We start from the raw sequence: 18,177 nt of genomic DNA, 5'->3' as shown, positions 1-18,177 counted from the left end.
AACCTTAATGGGTTATTTATTTATTTAAACTTGCACGGGGCTGGTGGTGCTGGTGACTGCTTAAGTGGTAGTAGTGTGTTCTGCCTTCCAGCCCTGCCTAGTTAACCTATTACTTGGGTTGCAGTAGTATTTTGTCTGCAATACTAAAATAAAATCTTTACAGCAGAACATTAAAGAGCTGCATTTACTTACAGCATGCCATTAGTGGTAAGCCAGTTCTAATTCTGCCCTACAAAACTACATAAATGATCTGTGACAGGCAGTTGGAATGTTGTTATTCTGAGTCCTAAGCCCCAGATACCAAGCACTGTAATAGAAAACATGCCTAAAATGTAAAGCTTTAGCTGTACATTAGGATCACTTTCCTTATAAATTCTCTTTTATTTTTACTGTTATTTTACAGGCTTTCTTGGCTACACAAGTAGTTTATCATTTTTCTTTACGGTGTACTTTACTCTTGTGGTAAGTCAAAAATCTCTGCACAGCTTATCTTTTTTTTTTTTTCCTTATTGTTTGAATGTTTTCATAACACTGTTTTGAAATTAATTGTCTTCCCCTCCCCCCTTAACTTTTTTTGTGAAATTTAGAGTTTTCCTTAAGTTCAGTATGTGCTTGCTTAGACAGATTACATTTGTTTTGCTGAGGCTTAGAAATGTGTATGAACTTCCAAACATGTGAAAAGATTTAAAATAATTATATTTTGGGCTGGTAAATGTAACAATATTTTTGTTTTGCTGACAGTGCAGCAAAGGGAGCTGGCACATATATTTTTGTTTCCCTACTAGCAGAGGAATGGAATTCTGTTTTCTTAGCTTCTAACTATTACTTACTGCAACTAGTGCAGAAGAAAATTTAATATACTCCAAATAAATTAAATTTACATGTATAATGGAGTGACAGAGTTCAAAAAAAGGCAAAGAAAACTAGAACTTCATTAAGGCAGTTTACAAGATTCATTAATACGTCAATGACCTTATTCTTCTTTCCAGCTGAAAGGAAAAGTTCTTTTCTCTGAGCCATATGGGGGCTTTTGACCCTGATGTTCACCCTCTCAAGGCCCCTGTGAGGTAGATGTTTCCAAATATCAAAAGTGAGACCTGCTAGGCAGATCTAAGAGGGAAAATGTGCCTTTAAGTTGCACTATTTTTCTTTTTACAGGGAAAAAGTGTGCTAATGCACATGTGTAATATGTCGTAGAACCGAGCAGCTCTCACTCTGTCATCTCTTGGAATCTTTTTTGGGAGCCTGGCAAAATGTTCCCCCTCTCCCCTGTCATTCTGGCTTGCATTGACTTGCATTTAATACCTGTTTTACAAAGGGATAAACAGAGTTGAAGGCAAGTTGAACAAACATGCCATCCAGGAGACCAAGGCAATCCATTAGGAACTAAACCATGTGATAAAACCAAACTTCAAAGCTGTCAAAACATCTCCCTGGGGTATCCCTGGAGAGCTGCAGTGTTTGTAGGACCTTGGGAAGTATTCTTCTTAAGATGAACATTGAGGAGCAGCCACAGCCCCTCCAGAGCTAATGGAAATTAATTTGTAATATTTATAAATTACCTTAACTTTTGACCTCTCTCCTAAAATTTATCTTTAAGAGAAAAAAAAAAAGAAAAAAAAGGGTAGAAAAAGCACTAACTGTAGTGCTGACATAGGCCTTTGACTGAAGCTAATTGCAAGGGTTTTAAAACCAGTTCAGTTCCTGGATTTCGATGGGAGTGTGAGGAAAGCTGTTGTAATGGGTGGCTGCATTTGAAAGCAATTTTGGCCCCTGAAAAAGCAAATGTGTAAGGAAGACTTGTGTGCAGCCATGCCAAGCTGGGATGATTTAAACTAGATTTTACTTTTGATTGTCCATCAAAAAGATAGGTAGAAAGTACTAATGAAGGAGCACAGACTACTGGATTTCTTAGGAAATGGTTCAGTTTGTGTGCTTACTCTTTGTTGTTAAATGACAAAGGAGCAGCCACAGTAAATCTAATTGAGGTAAAAATTTTTAAAAACCGTTACAGATATTTAAAGAAAACCAATACTCTTCACAGAATAATCTCTCCTACTTCTTCAGGCACTGAAAGTCCAAGACATTAAATGTGGTTTAGTTTTCATATCTAATTGCTTTGAAGTGGGTGATATGTGCTGTTGAAATGGTGTTTTAGTTTGCACACTGTTAATTTCTGTGTGGCAGATATGTTTTAATTTGTTCCAGAAGAAAACTGTGTTAGTCATATGGAAGTGATATAATTATATTTTGCATATACAGTAATTCTGTGCCTTTTCAAGTGCACACCATCTGTTCAGCTTTTTGCCAGGAAGCCACATTTTTACTGCAGCCTGCAGAAAAGAGAGGTCTTGGTCAGTCTGGTCAGTGAGTGCACTGAGCAAAGGGCTGGGGACTTCTTTGTTCTGTGCTCTGCTCTGGGGCTTAGGCAGCTCACAAATTTCCCCTCTGTGCTTTAGTAGCTTCAGTATCTTCAGTGTCTTTTCCTTTAAAGCCAACATACTGGTCCTAGTCCTCACTAGGAAAAATTTGCAAACCCTGAGATGAGCTGATCTGGGAGATAAACAAATACATATTAATCGAAGCCAGATTCTGTGAGGTCCTGAGCACTTTCATTTCTGATTGTTGAATACTTCCCTGACTTCAATCCTTAGTGAAAAGAAATTATGATTGGTAAACTTCTTTTTTACTGCCTCCCTTCTTGCTGTGTTGAATACTGGTGAAGAGTAAAGACACATTTTGTGTGTGTGTGTGTAGACAGCATTATTGGTAGCTTGTTCAACAGAGGTGTTAATGATTACTGATGGTATTTTTCTAAATCTCTTGTTTATGTTCCCAGAACAAAATGTGATGCAGATTAGGAACCTGCCATATGTAATGAATGATGTTATGCACTCTTTGCTGAGTGCTGTCAGTACTGCTGGAGTAAAGAGGTTCCTGTTTTCCCTCTGCAGGATATGAAAAGGCAACATCACTGAGAATATTAAAACACTTTGAGCCTCTAACTTGATTTTTTAGCAGTGTTTTTGGTGTGGATTTAAAATACCTTATTTCCACTAGACTTTCTCTTTATTTTTTATTTTTTTTTACTTAAAACCAAATGTTTGTTATACTCAAAAGAACGTTTATGTGAAATAGGCTTAAAGTTCCAGAGGAAGGTTGTGCTGCCTGTGTGACTACTCAAGTTAATTGGGCTGTGCTGCCAGCTTAAAAATTTCTTCCTGTTGGGGGGACCTCATTAGACTACAGTTGGAAACCCAAACAGATTTGAATAATTAAGCAGGTGGGCAAATGTAAATATAAATTTTAAACACACCTAATGCATTTTATTTTGTCCTTTTTTTTTTAGTTTCCGTTTTTTAATCTGTATTACATTTATTTTAGAAAAACTTTGTTCAGCCTTTTAGGTTCGGCTTGGCTTGTCCTCCCTCTGCAATGTTTATATATAACTTTGCTCTTTAGCTGGCAGGAAACCTTGCCCTCACCACTGCCAGGCACATTTTACTTTCCCCAAACCTTGCCCTTCAGCTCCATGGCCCTTTTCAGTGCTCAGGAAGCCTATCCCAGCTTTAGATGACATTCCCACAAAGCCAACTACTTTGGAGCCTTCTCCTGCATTTCCCCTATCTGGATGCCTTTAAAAACCAGAGAGGCCCAAGTTATATTTTAGTGTTTGGCCTTTTCCTCCTTCTCCCCTTCTCGCTCTTCAGTTGAATTTCTTGGTGTACCCCCAGCACGTCCCTGTCCCCTCTCACACCCTCCCTCAGGTGAGGGTGCCGTTCCCACGGCACAGAGGGAGGCACTTCAGACAATCAGTAAATGGCATAAAGCAGTGCCAGTTTACTGTAGGAAACATGACTGGAGGATTTCCCTTGATAATCCATTTTCACAACATTTTCAGGCTGCCACTGAGCTCCATACCTTGAGTCAGTTGTTCTCCTTGTGCAGTCCCAGACCTGTGTTATTGCCACAATGCGCTCACAGTTCCCTTTCCCCACATTTTGTCCGGAGGTAACATTTGTTTGCTTCTCCTGGCACTGGTGACAAGAGGGAGCATCTAATCCTCTGGGAAACACCACTTGGCAGCAAGCAAAATGTGGTTCTCTGAGCCAGGAGAGGCGCTCCCTTCCATGTTATTCTTCTCGTGAATCCGAGTCTTTAATTAAGTTTTTAATTATTTGCTCTAGGCTTCAAAAGAATTATAACCTCTAAAGCCAGGCAACTACAATAGGAAATTAATTAGGGTTGAGGAGAGCAATGCAACTATCATTTTAAACTGGGCTCCTGAAAAAGGAGGTAGCATTTCTTATTTTAATTTCCCTTTGATTTTCAGCCCTGTTACTTGGCAGTCCCTAAACCAGCAGGGTGTAGCTAAAGGCCCAATGACATTCTGGGACAATAATTGCATTTATTGTTTTTCCTTTGCTTTCTAGTCCAAACCATATGTTTCTGCCTTTTAAGATTAGCCCTAGGGCTCTGCTCTATCTCTGTTTAGGGCTCGTCTACTTAGGGCTCGAGCCTGGGATCGCCAGCACAGCAGCTACTCCGTCCGGGAGGCCCTTGGTGTGGAGCCCGGGGAGAGTGGATGGGTTGTGCTGGTTGTATTTCAGCTCATGTCAGAGCCCATTGCAGTGCCCCACCTCCAGATCCCCACACCATAAGGCTGCCAGCTGTGCAGAGTGAGCAGCTGGATGGAATGGCACTGACAAGCTTTTCTGTCAGAATTCCCTTCTGGTGGCCTGTCTGCCAGGCAGGCCTGGTAATTTACTGTGGGTGTGGCTCCCTGCTGTGTGTTCCAACAGGCTGATATTTTAGCTACGTGTATCTAAATTGAAAACTTGATTTTTAGGTTGTCATTCGCACATCAAATGTCTGCTGTCTTTGCAGGTTATGATTAAAAAATGGTCAATCCCTTGTCCTCTACCTCTGAGCAGTGCCATAGAGGCTTTACAGGTAAAGTGCCCTCTGTTTTGAAGTTCTAATTTTACTAGTAAACTGTAATGCTTTTTTTACATTAACACTTTCAGAATGGCTTGCAATTTAAATTCCTTCTTTTATTAATCATCACAGAAACTGAAAAGTTTCATGTCTGTGGCTTGGGCTTATTCTTTCATTATGCCTTTTTTTGTGTGTTTATGTTTTACAGGTTTCAAATTCTACTGGGGATTGTAAAGCAAAGCTCTTTCATCTTTCAAAAGAGGTAATCTCTATTAACAATACGCAAACTTAAAGGGGGGTGGTGGTTTTTAAAAAATTGGGGTTTAAGCCTTATCCAGGGTAAGCTGTCCTTCTGTAAAACCAGTTATAGGCTGCTGAAGTATTTCCTATACCTGCTGCCAAGTGTTATCCAGTCTCACTTTTTTTATATATGAAGGCTGACTGTCCAAGTTAACATTTATGAAAATATTTTTCAAGTATGACCAAAGAATAAAGTCTAACAGATGCAGCAGTGGTCATGATGCAGTCAGATCAAGCCAGCTTGATGTGCCCTCAGCTGGAAGTCAGTGATACTTGGCTGTAGGTACTCTCTCAGTTCCTGGCAAGGCAGAACAGGTTTCTTGACACTACCTGGACCTAACCTTAGTTTTTCCATACCTGAAGCTAATTCTTCAGGACTCATGCAATTTTGTACATCTCATTGGGTGCCAGCTCTGGTATTTGTTAATTAATGTGGCATTTAAATCATGTCACCACCCATCAAGGCTTGCAGGAGAGGAAGTGTCACGTAGAACCCTAGTTGCTGTGGGGTGAAGAGGAAGGGAAACAGGTAAGATTAAACCTGGGATAGCCCTGTAGTGGGATTTAGGAAGGACGTGGTTGCATTTATCTGAAAAAAACAAAATCCACCCTCCCAAGAAAAAGGGAAGGGGAAAATTAAAAAAAAAAAACAAAACAAACAAAAAACCCCCAAAACCAAAAAAAAACAAAAAACCAAAAAAAACCAAAAAAAAACCCACAACCTTGGGCAATGCACTCATGAGACAAATGTTATCTGTAGATCAAAGCAGAAATGGTGCTTTGACCAGAAACATCTACTGTGAGATTCTGGCCTTTTGTCTGGCCTTCTGTGCTTTGAAGAATCTTGGAACTCACCTCTAGTTCTTTTTTAAAATTGGCTTTATCAGTAGAAAGTGGCATATCCTTACCAGTATGGGCCTGATTATGTCAGCACAAGAGTGCTGTAGTTCAGTTTGTTCCACTTGGCAATTGCAGCAAGCCATACTGGATGATTCATCTCTTTTATTACAAGTTTTTGGAGTAATAAACCACTAATTGCGTGGTTGCAGCTTTAATTACATAACTCTCTTAAACCTTCAGATGCCAAAGCATGTTATATTTCCTGTTAATATTTATATTTCATGCTGCATCCAAATTTTTGTCAGGGAGTGATGAAACAATGAAGTCAGGATGAAGGAATCAGCAGTTTGACAGGTAGCTGTGGATATTAGAATTTAGAAATCTTCTTACAGAATTTATTGAATGATGTACTGACTCTGGGGCAGATCCTACTCTTTTCTACATAAGCAGTTGGCTTCAGTACAACCAAAAAAGAATCTTGCAGGTTTTGGCCTATAGACAGCATGACTTCTCCTGGTGATGAAATAGTGAGCTATGACCACTTGAAGTGATATGACTTGAAAAGGTCCAATTTTGTGGGATTTTTGTGTTGTGGAGATTTATCTGAAACCATTAATGTGGAAAGATTTCCTCTGACTTCCAACACTTGAACTGAATTCTGAGTTCATCCAGATATTTTTCCAACCAACAGTCATAACAAACAACTTACAAGATGTTTTTCTTCTATTTTAGAGTGCTTATGCAATACCAACCATGGCCTTCTCTTTTCTCTGCCATACCTCAGTCTTACCCATCTACTGTGAACTCCAAAGGTAATGTATGAAAACACTTGAAATACTAAAATATAATTATAGCATTTTTGTAATATTTTCTCTAAATTAATCTTCAATAATTTTTATTTTCAAGTCAGTGCCATCAAACAATGCTAACTAACTAGCTTTCATGTTTTTGGGAAATGTACAGTTTTAGTCTGTACTGACTTTTACAGGAGAGAAAAGTAGCAAATATGGTTCATCAGTGTCAGTTTATTGTCCTGGTCTGGACACTCTTGAGGACAGGAAAGGTCATTTGTTAAGGTACCTTAATAGTAAATTTTTGTTGCTGTAACTGAATCTGTATTTAGCCATATCTGATGCAGTGGGGTTTTTTGACTCAGATTCTGTTCCTTGCTCTGAATAGATGTCATCCTGGATAAATCAAATTTTGATTTAAAAGATACACTGGGATGTCTAAATTCCCTACAAGATGGGTACAGTGTTAGTTGTCTGCTTGAAAAGTGCCCTTTAATTACCAGTCTGAAAATACTTTTAACCCCCCTAAATATTAGTGACAGCACGGAACTTAGCAAATACTCAGTGGCCATAAATTAAGACAATACTTCTTGTGAAAGTCAAGGTGCTCTGTAGATGGTGCTGTGTTTAATTGTCCTCAATACAGATCAAGAGCAACACTGATATCCCTTTTTTTTTTTTTTTTCCATTTTAGTCCATCCAAAAGTAGAATGCAGAATGTAACTGTCACAGGAATTGGCCTGAGTTTCCTAATTTACTTTATATCTGCTCTGTTTGGGTACCTGACATTTTATGGTAAGTGTGTTCTTCAAGTATTCTTTAGGATGAAAGTTACTGATAAATGTCTCCTGCCTGGAATGCTGCAGGCATTGATGCACTTGGATCCTCAGAAATCTCGTTCCTGTCAAGAGTTAATAATATGCCCAACACTGCAAAGTATTACAGTCTCACTGACTTCTCAAAGTAATATAGCTAAATAATATAGCTATATTATTTATAATAATATAAATATAGCTAAACTTCCCAGGCTTTATGCCCTAAAATGATACACAGACGAGATATTGGTCCCTAAAGTGGAGCTCCTGGTCTGTTGATGCTCTCTAACACTGTGCAATTAAACTGATTGCCACTATATCTTGGATTGTATAATTGCATAATTTACAGATTTTTCATGGTCTGTAAGAAATCTTGAGATCCCATAATAATCTGCTTGTCCCACAGGTTTGAAAGGTCTGTTCCAAGGCTTTACCTTCTACCAAGTTATCACTTACTGACCCTGTGATTTGTAGTCTCTAAGTAGCATCGAGGCTGTTGCCTTTTCTGAGAGGAATTTGACCCACAGCAAGCCAGCCCTAATGCTGAGAAGGCATGGAGGTCTGCAGCATGTTTTTCCCATGGAAATCCTTATTTGAAAGGATTGCAAAAAGTGCCTTCTTCATGATAACTTAGTTTCTAAGTGTAATGTAAAGGCAAACTAGAGAACTCCAGAAAAAAAAAATGACAGAGAAGGCCTGAATCACAGGATTTCCCATCTACTTCTGTGACTTGGATGCAGTGAAGAGCAATGACAAAAGACTGGGGAAGGATTTTAAAAATTTAAAAGGACAAACTATGAGCTGGGTTTTTCAGCACATACTTCTGGTTGTCAGTAATTTGTGTTACATGTTCCTGAGCCAGAAATGTGTCTGTTTGGTACATGAACTGCACCAAGAAGTGCCCATTTCTTAGAGATGTTGTCAACATAGTGCTTGATGAAGTAAATGTACCTTCTTATTACCAATCAGAAGAGTGGGTGGGGTATGACACTTGCCCTACCAAACTCTACAGACACCTTTCATTTGCTGTAGAGTTTAGGTGACAGTGTGCTTCAGTACCAGTGTAATAACTCTGCATTTGGACTTAGAAATGCTTCTGTTACAGTTTCTTAGTTGAGTTTGAACATAGATGACTTTGTCTGTGTGACACTCTTGGCCAAATTTCCCAAGTGCACGGAGAGATTTCAGACCCCTTACCTACACAGTGGCCTTTTTCTAAAGGTCCATCCCAACCTTGGCACAAGTGGGTGAGTGTCTGTTTTATATAGCAATGTTTGTGTCCTGTTCACATAACATCACAGTGGTGTCCTGGTGTAAATTTGAGTTGTGTGCTTTGCTCCAACCTGCTGGTTCTGGAGTAGTTTCGTACGAATTCTGTCACATAAATGCATCACAGTCATCTGTGAGGATTCTTCTGATGTCTTCTGAAAGCTGACCCTTTTTATGAGATGATCACATGCTAATCTTTATTGATTGGAATGAATAAAAATTCCTATAGGAGACAGTAAAGCAGTAAGACAAAAGTGTTCTGATTAGGATTTCCTCTCCTTTCAGAGTGTTTTATATTTCTTGATCATAGGGATGGGATTGTGTCTGAAAAAGCACCAAGAATATTGGCTTTCAGCAGCTAATAATTCCAGATTTTGAGGGAATTTTGTACCTTTATCCCACAGGTGTAGGTGTATGTCTGAAAATATTCCCTTGATACTCAGAAACCTTTGAATAATTATATGGGGAGTCTTAAAGCCCCTAATAGTGTATCAGCCACTATTACTGTTTCCTGAGTGATTCCATGTGGTTTGTTGGAAAATTATGAGTGCAACTCGGGGGGGTTCAGCAGCAGTGCAGGATAACCATCTGTCTCCAGGTGAAATCTCAATAAGAAGGGGAGGAAAAAAATGGGAAAAAAGAACAGTCCTGGAAACCATCCCAGTTCTTGTTACCTTCACTGTCATGATTGGGACAAGACCCTGTCTTGACTGTAACCTTTTATTCTGTTGCACTGGGAACATTTTTAGTTTTCTGAAGCCTGATTTCTTTTAGTAATTCTTAGACTCGAGAGCCTGAAGTGCTGGAATCAACAGTGGATGTCTGTAACAGGGTTGTTTCGTTTGTTTGTTTCCCCTTGCATACTTCTTCTCCTTTTCACTTTTTGGTTGCCTTTTTTAACTAACTTACTTCTTTAAATAGAGAGAATCTGTTCCCTGGTCCTGAAACACCAGCCTGAGAAAATGTAAAACATTTTATTTTAAATTGAAAACAAAAGAAGAGTTCCCTCTTTGAAATGAGACATGTTTCCTCTTTCTGTGGTTCACATGGCTTCTTCTGTTTTCTGTGAATCTGAAACCTCACAGGGTGACTGGACTTTGGAAATTTTGGTCCATTCTGAAGTCCAAAGCAAGCAGGAATGCCAAAACCAAAAAAAAAAGTCAGGGTAGCAGACTGCTTTCATGGCTCTCTGACTTTTGCTGTTAAGTTAGGGAAAATTTTCACCTTAAAAGGGCAGTGGTTAAAGGTGAGGAATTCATCACTGATTCATCCCTTTTTGGCCCACTGAGGTTGTTTTTCCTTCTCTGTGCCATCCAGCAATATATTGCTACCCACAGCCAGTAAAGGCACAAACACCAGCAGAGTTTCTTCCTTCCTTTAAATTAGAATTGCAGCTTGAAATTTTACCTTGCATTTCTTGTGGAAAAAAGGAAATGCAATTCAGTCAATTTAGCAAAATTTAATTTGTTTCTGGCTTCTAGTTCAGCCAGAAGACTCTGATGTTGACCGTTTCAGAGACACACAACAAGTTTGACTGTACACTTGGGTTCATGTTGCATCTTTCTTTTTTATGCTGTCTCCTTTACATTTTTATGCTCTTTTTAGGCAGCTTTGGCTTCAGCAGAGGCTCTGCCCGGACTTGCCTCCTGAAGTTTTTTCATTTTTCTGAAGATTATGTACTTTTACTGTATCACTGATACCAGAGTGTATCTGAATCCCCCTTCTCACTGTGTTAGTTGCAAGCAGATGGATCCATCTGCATGTCAGCTTAATGTGCCATGTAAATTATCTTAGCCCTAAAATGATTAATAAAGCAATTAATTTTTCTTGTTTCCAGACAAAGTGGACTCTGAATTGCTACGAGGTTACTCCAGGTACCTGCCCCATGATGTGGTCATCATGACTGTTAAAGTAGCCATCCTGTTTGCTGTGCTCTTGACAGTCCCTCTAATCCATTTCCCAGTAAGTACTCCTGAGTGTTCTGGAGCTGGCAGTGAGCACTGGGAATGCTAATGCTTTGCAGAGTGCAATATTTGAGTCACATCTAGTCTTGTGTATCTTATTCACTTGTCAAGTGATTGATCAAAGACCACATATTTGCATATGTTCCATGAAAGCTCCAAAATAACAACTAACCACTAAGCTAATTTGTGCTCTTGAGACAGATTTCAGATTAAAACTAGCCCACAGCATTGTTTTTAATTCAGAGAATTCAGAACTTCTAAAGTTTATTTAGTTTGATTTTTTTTCCCCCCCTTAAATTGAGTTTTGCTGACTTGGTTTTTCCTTTCTACCCACGCACACACCCCCCCCCCAAACACACTTATACTTGAAACTCAATTTAATTGTAAATTAAAAACACACATTGACCTATTTCACAAAAAAAACCCCTACTTTAATTTATCAATACCATGGTAGAACTGACAATTCATTCAGTTATGACTAAAAGAAACTATGTGTGTAGAAATATTGTATAGATTATGTATCAGTTGGCAACATACTGACATTTGCTACCAAGGATGTTCAGAGAGACAGAGCACTATCACCCAGGCCTTCTTTTGTCCCTCCAAAAAAGGAGTAGTTCCTTAGGACTAATATCCATGTGATAGATCTTGCTTTAATAAAGTAATAAATTAAACTCTATGCTGCAGAAAGACAAAAGCATTAAACTATTACTAAATTTTTGGCATTTTGACTTCTAAAATATTCTTTCACATCTGGGATGGTATAATTCCTAATGTAATAAAAGTGAAGTAAGATTAAAATGTATGTGTATGTTTGTGTTTACCCACACAATGTTTCTCTTTGTGTTGTGTAGGCAAGGAAAGCTCTGTTGATGGTATTTTTCTCTCATCTTCCCGTGTCGTGGATTTGCCATATCCTTGTCACTTTAACACTGAATACAATTGTTGTTTTGTTTGCAATGTACGTGCCAGACATTAAGAATGTGTTTGGAGTAGTTGGTAAGTTCTCATGGTGGTTGGTTTCCTTGGCTTTTATTTCAACTTCAAAAAAAATTCAGTATATGATTCCGTAATGCACTTCAGTCTTCTCTAAGGAAATTCTTACTTTCTGTTTTTTTAAAGGTTCAACCACATCAACGTGTTTGCTTTTTGTATATCCTGGACTATTTTATCTTAAACTTAGCAGAGAGGACTTCATATCACCACAGAAACTTGGGGTATGCTTTTTTTTTCCCTCCTGTGCACTAATAACATTTAAATAGGCTCATTTTAAATGCACCTTAATACACTCTAGAGCACACGATCCAAGGGACAAAGTTCTTGTTGCAGCTCGCAAAATCTGTGAGCATTTTGTTTTATCCTTTGTAGTAGCTCTGGTTTTTCTGAAACTCCTTCTTCACCAGGGATTTCTGACAAGCAGTGTGTCCATGTGCTGGACCATTGATCTGAGCAAGTGCCTTTCCCTATAGTTTTCAGATGTTGACTTCTAATCCAATTTCTCCTCAGTTTTTACACGTTACTCTGATGTTGTCTGGGCAACTGGGACAAAGCCAAGCTGCATTTATGTGAAACAGTTTTTATGCTTCTTTTCTATGCAAGCATCTTTTTTTTTTTTTGTCTTCCTTTTTTTTTTTTCTCCTCTTTGTGGTTTCTCTTTTGGTAATAGTAGGTTAAGTTCTGTTTGGGATTTGTGCAGTAGGCCTGCTTTTTGCACTGTAACTGCTTGTCTTCATTTTAACCACTGCTCAGCAGAGCAACTTCATGCCAGTTACCAAAATGCTGACAAACTGTTTATGTATAGTCTTTCTGCCATTCTTACAAATGACAGGGCTGCCCTTGTATTGACAAAACAGGGAATCTGAAAGAAATTCTAATAATGATGCTCTCTGACCATTTAAAGTCAGGAGTAGTTCCAGCAGGTTTGGGGCCTTATCTCTTGAATGGTAATTTTATTATCATCTGGCTATAAAAAAAATGTAGAGAATCCATTGTAATTTTAATTGCATTTTGAGTAAAATACAAATTCAGTTTCTTAACTCCTTCGGAGTTGTAAAGGGCAAAATAATTTTTGTTTTGTGCAGATGGATAGAGTGAGCAGGCAAACCAAACTGCTCCAGGCTTAGTTTAGTGTCCCCCTAAGCAGATACCTTGTGTTTGAAGACTGAGTAATTTGAAATAATAAAGATTATTTTAAAAGATGCCATTTATACCTGTTCTTACAGGTTTTCGTCATCGTTAGTCATAAACCTTGAACATATAAAATGCTTCCTCCAGCAAAACATTAATTTTTGCTTCCCTTCCTTCACAGGCGTGTGCCTTGGTTATTTTTGGCATTTGTGTTGGCCTTCTGAGTTTAGTTCTGATAATTTACAATTGGATTGATCAGTAGCAGCCTATTGACACTGTCTGAACTGAGCTTCAGGAGGACAGCAAGAACCAGAGACGTGGCAACACTACTGCAGTGAAGGCTGGACATCCTAAAGAAACACTGACCAAAGCTGCCTGTGGAAGAAATAATGCTCTTTTCAACTACATTTGTGATGGTCCTGCTTTAATCTGCAATCACTCTCTTCAGTTGCTGGACAATTAATTAGTTTTTGCCGTTCTGAAAGACTGGTTTTTAATGATGTAACAGTGACAGGTGAAAAGGTCTCTTGAGAATTTCTGCGGTGCAAAAATGGTTATGGGGCAGATACTGAACAAAAGTAGAACTTTGGAATAACTCCCCCTTTAAAGACAACGAGGTGAACAGATGTTATATCAGTCATTATGTGCATATCATGATACTTCCAGTTAGGATAATGCACGTTATCCTAAACTGTGCAAGACCTCCATTGCTTGAATAATTTCCAATATTTCAGCCAGTTCATAGTAAGAACTTTCTGATTCCGAGTGTTTACCTTAATTTATCCTAAGATGGATCCAGAAACCACCTGCCTTAGCCCAGTTTAATGGGCACGTCATGATAATATTTGTTAATTGCTTTTTGAAATATAGTTTTTGTGTGTCAGCACACTTAAATCATTCTGTTGCAATTGTTAAATTAGCAGGCTTTACCCATCAAGCATAATAGCTTTTAGTAGCATTAGGAAGTATTTTCATTTTTCAGTTAGTAATAGACATTTTTCAATTAGTATCTGCTTTTGAATACTACTCAGTATACCTCAGTATTTCTCCCAGTAAAAGACTTTCTTCTTTTTCTCTCTTATTCCCATTTTCACAAGTGTTACAGGTTTGAACTAGAGTGTTTCCATGTTTTATGTCCTGTTGTGCGTCAGAGAAGGTTTGGGCTTGAAAGGTGAAAATCTGTCTCTGTTGAAGACAAAGGGAAATTTTACATTTGTGGGACTTTACCTCAGATCTCTATAAACTTCCATGTAGTCCTTTATAATTCCTTTTTTTCCCCCTAAATGCAACGTGAATGCAATTTTCAACACCAGCTGGGCTTTGTTGAATACAGTATTGAGTGCCCCCCAAAAAAGTCCTCCTGTTGGTAGAATGGGAGCAGTGGCTGGTATCCTGGTAAGGTTTTTAACATTTGTTTCTGTCAGGTGGCATCTCATGGCTCTAAAGTGGCCTAATTTCTTCAGGGCCTTCCTGCCCTAAGGAAGCAAAGCCTGATTAAATGTGCTTGATCCTCACCTGTCTAATAGGGAGGAACAACAAAGAGTAGAGTTGGAATCACTTTCTCTATTCCCGAGCCTGAAAACCAGGATTTCTCATGCCAACAGATCACTTGACTTTCTTGGGATCCATAAGATACTTTTCATTTTTGATGGATGGCCTGAAAGCACCCGGGTGGTGCAGCTTGGTACTGCCTCAGGAATCCTTTTTGCTTGGAAATATCCTTCTACTTAGGGGTTTAATATAGAAACAGACATGTGTGGTGAGGCCTGGGAACTAACTCAGAAGTTTTGGTAGGTTACCAAAGAAAAGAATCCCTGGAAAATATACTGCAGTTATTTTTATAATAAAGTTTCTAGCAGAGGTTTTATGATTCCAGGTGAACCATCTAGTTTGGCAGTACCAGAAACAGCATGTCCCTTCTTGGCCAGGAGTTTCCAACTCGTTCTGTGGCACTGGCAGTGGCTCCTGTCAGCTTGTTTAACCAGCAGAAAACCAACATGACTGAGAGGTGTGACATATTATCTGCCAAAAAAAATTAATTTCACTTTATTGTTGTAGTTCTCCCGACTTGTTTAACTCTTGATAACCAGGTGTAGCTGCCCTCTCATAGCTGTGTCTCATGGGCTTCATTGCACTACAGGGATTCAGACACTCAGGGAATCTCTGGCAGTACTGTAAAAAGCTAAATATGTACCTTACAAAAGTGTGCCTTCAGCAAGCAATGACAGCTGTACATCAGCAAGTGATTTTCTGTGTGACTGAACCAAAACTTCATAGGAAAACAGAAGACCTTACATTGATGAGAATGAACTCAGGGATTTTTGTCAGACACTAGAATTTAGGTAGTGTATTTATTAAAATTTTTATGGAAATTCTTTCTCATTTATTATCTGCTCTTGTAGATACTGTAGAGTGTACCTGTAGGACATCACTACAGTCACTTTATTTTAAACTAACCAGCAAGGCTTAACTCTGAATACTTAGATGATCTGTGAGGGGACAGGAAGTTGGCAAAGCTTTACTAACCTTTTGCTCTTTCCTCGTCCCCCTGAAAAAACTGAGTCTTGGCCATGCTCTGTTGCCCCCAGGCAGTTGGGTTTGTGTGCATCCTCTTAAAAATGTGACTGAGAAAATACCTGAAATGCAGTGTTAATTTTACAGTGGATTCCTGTCAGGCTGCAGAAATCACTACAGTATTGTTTTTAATCCCTGGGTATTATCCTAACTAGCCTGGCTATCCACTGACTGTCCTGGTAGGTAGACTTTGGAATGATGAATGCCAGTGTATGAAGTTAATACTTGGTGAGGATGAATGGAAGCAATTCACAGCTCTGCTGAGCTCTATTATTACATTTTGGCTGTGGTGCAGAAGGGATAGCACAGGGGGTTACAGGATGTCTGTTACCCTTCATCTGAAAAAAGAGTTAGAAATGCTGCTACTTCTAAGTTTCTATAATGCTTAAAATATGGAGGGAGGGAGAGGGGCAGAAAGAAAAGGAACTTCTGTTGCCAAATGTAGGAGTAGGTATGAGCGTTGTCCACAATGAAAAAGCAGAGTAAGAGCACTATTTTCATCTTCCACATCTCCCATGGCCATTCTGTGCCCTGTGTGTGTGTTTTGCTACAACTGAGTACTTGCATGAATTTTTTTGAGGAAAACAGGCCTCCAATCTGGAACTCTCTGCTCACTCAAATGCTGAGAAATATTTTCTTCTTTATTCTTGTGTCTGGATTTTTTTTTTGCTTCCAAATTTCCAGATTTATAAATTTCAGTGATTCTGCTTTATTACATGTCATTGGCATTTTCTAACCTTTTCTGAAGACTGGACAGGAATGGATGAAAGGGACCCGCAGCATTTGTGAACTCCCTTGGCAAGATTCCCTTTCCCCAGCTGAGCAGGAAGAACAATGTAAGAGATGAAAATTCATTGGTTGCCTTTGATTTATTTTCTCTGTTTCTCCTGTTTCCATCCCTTCTCCATTTGAAGGCTGCTCAGATTTCAGCTGGGCTGTGGCAAGCTGGGTGTGGAGAGTATCTTTTGTAACCAACATGGCAGGAAGGAGGCTGACAAACAACAGCCCTCAAAACTGGGCTTTGCATTGTGGCAAATGCTCATCTTTTATTCCCATATTTCTAAGCAGTTTGGATCTTAATATATTGATTTCTGTGGCAGGAGTTTGTTTGAAATTGTATAGTGAAAATTGAGACACAGTCAAACTGTCCTGTCCTCTTCTCTTTAGACCAGGGTTAGTGACCTCTGTGGATATTTTGCCAATATGGCCCAGCTCATTTTAAATGAATTCCTGAAATTAATTTTGAGGATTGTTTGTGAAGAATATGAAGCACTTTCATTAGCATCAGGTTACACTGGTATTACTATAAAAAACAGAGATAGACATATTTATCAGTGGATAACTTAAAATACTTCGAGATTAGTCGACTTGTTTCCAAATGTCCCTACTTAAGGAGATGGAAATTTATATTTCTGTAGTGGGCTTCCTAATGTGCTCTTCTGATTAAAGACTGAAGTTCACATCAGTCCAGGAGCTCGAGTAACATTGATTGTTGTAGAACTCCTTTCCCAGTTAGATTTATTTTAACACTTTACCTGAGATTGTTGGTTTACAATTGACTTTCATGTTGAAAGCAATCACTGTATTTTCTCTGCCTTCAGAGAAACCTTTGGATATGTTTACTGCTACTGCCAGTGGGAGAGAATTTTCAGTATTATAAAAGCACTGCCTAATTTCTGCAGTTTGTTCTGGTGGTTTTGGTATTTGCATTTCAGTTGTGATCATCCAGGCACGCTTCATGTGGAAATGGAATTCTCGAAAGAAATTCATGTAATGATCTGTGTGTAAAAATTGCCCAGCTCATGTCAAACCACACTCTGTGTGGTACAACAGATTTTCCTTTTTGAGTTCTCCTTGCCTCAGGTTCGCTGCAGGACAGCCGAGGCGTGTCCCCAGAAAAGCCAAACAGAAAATAAAGAACAGTACTTGTGTAACTAATGATTGGCATCTGTGCTTTGTGTGTGACGTGCCCGTTTGGTGACACAACCAAGCGTTGTCTCCACGGTGGTGCTCGGGATGTAGCATCGCTTTCACCAGGGAAGGGCATCCTTCTTAAAAATCGTTCCTGGTTGAAATGGATGCAAAAAAATAGCTTGTCCAGCGAGAACTGCAGGTTTTGTCCTCCCAGGTGTTGGTTCATGGGCAGCAAACCTGCCTCTCCTGATCTGCTCCCTGCTATAAACACGAGGCAGCAAAAGTGATCCAGAGGCTGTGGCCGTGCTGTGCCGGCACTGCCTCTGGGATGTGGAAGGAGGGTGACCAGCTGGTCTGGCAATGCAGAGTAGGGTGGAAAACGGCTCATGGAGAGCCCTTGAGGAAGGGCATTTTTGTTCAGCAAGGTGAGAATCAGGCAGGGAGGACAGACCATTCCATTAGGGAATAGCAGCAAGAGGAATGATGGCTGGCCAAGAAGGGCTCTGAAGGATGGATGTGCTTTTTGGCTGTAAACCACAGAGCTCTCCAATAGCTGTGTCCCGTGAGTACAGCTCCATGCACTTTGCAAGGTCTGAGGGAGTCCTGAATATAAGGAAACATGGAAAAAACCCCTCATTATTGTGC

The 18,177-nt window shown here is 39.3% G+C and overlaps 1 protein-coding gene across 1 annotated transcript in view; it reads left to right on the top strand.

Moving 5' to 3' along the window:
* SLC38A6 (solute carrier family 38 member 6) overlaps nucleotides 1-17,552 on the top strand; it is a 41,229-nt gene extending 23,677 nt beyond the window's left edge. Inside the window, exons 7-15 of the mRNA XM_029964258.1 lie at nucleotides 404-462; nucleotides 4,888-4,953; nucleotides 5,147-5,200; nucleotides 6,811-6,890; nucleotides 7,564-7,664; nucleotides 10,791-10,915; nucleotides 11,772-11,916; nucleotides 12,040-12,134; nucleotides 13,226-17,552. Coding sequence (XP_029820118.1) covers nucleotides 404-462; nucleotides 4,888-4,953; nucleotides 5,147-5,200; nucleotides 6,811-6,890; nucleotides 7,564-7,664; nucleotides 10,791-10,915; nucleotides 11,772-11,916; nucleotides 12,040-12,134; nucleotides 13,226-13,306 — 806 coding nt within the window. The 3' untranslated portion in view covers nucleotides 13,307-17,552. The remainder of the gene's footprint in view (nucleotides 1-403; nucleotides 463-4,887; nucleotides 4,954-5,146; nucleotides 5,201-6,810; nucleotides 6,891-7,563; nucleotides 7,665-10,790; nucleotides 10,916-11,771; nucleotides 11,917-12,039; nucleotides 12,135-13,225) is intronic.
* Nucleotides 17,553-18,177: the final 625 nt, after the last annotated feature.

This window comes from Manacus vitellinus, unplaced genomic scaffold (assembly GCF_001715985.3).
Source record: "Manacus vitellinus isolate BGI_N305 unplaced genomic scaffold, ASM171598v3 scaffold_6_pilon, whole genome shotgun sequence".
NCBI lineage: Eukaryota > Metazoa > Chordata > Aves > Passeriformes > Pipridae > Manacus > Manacus vitellinus.
The sequence above is the reverse complement of the archived record's forward strand: the minus strand, read 5'-3'. Positions and strand labels throughout refer to the sequence as shown.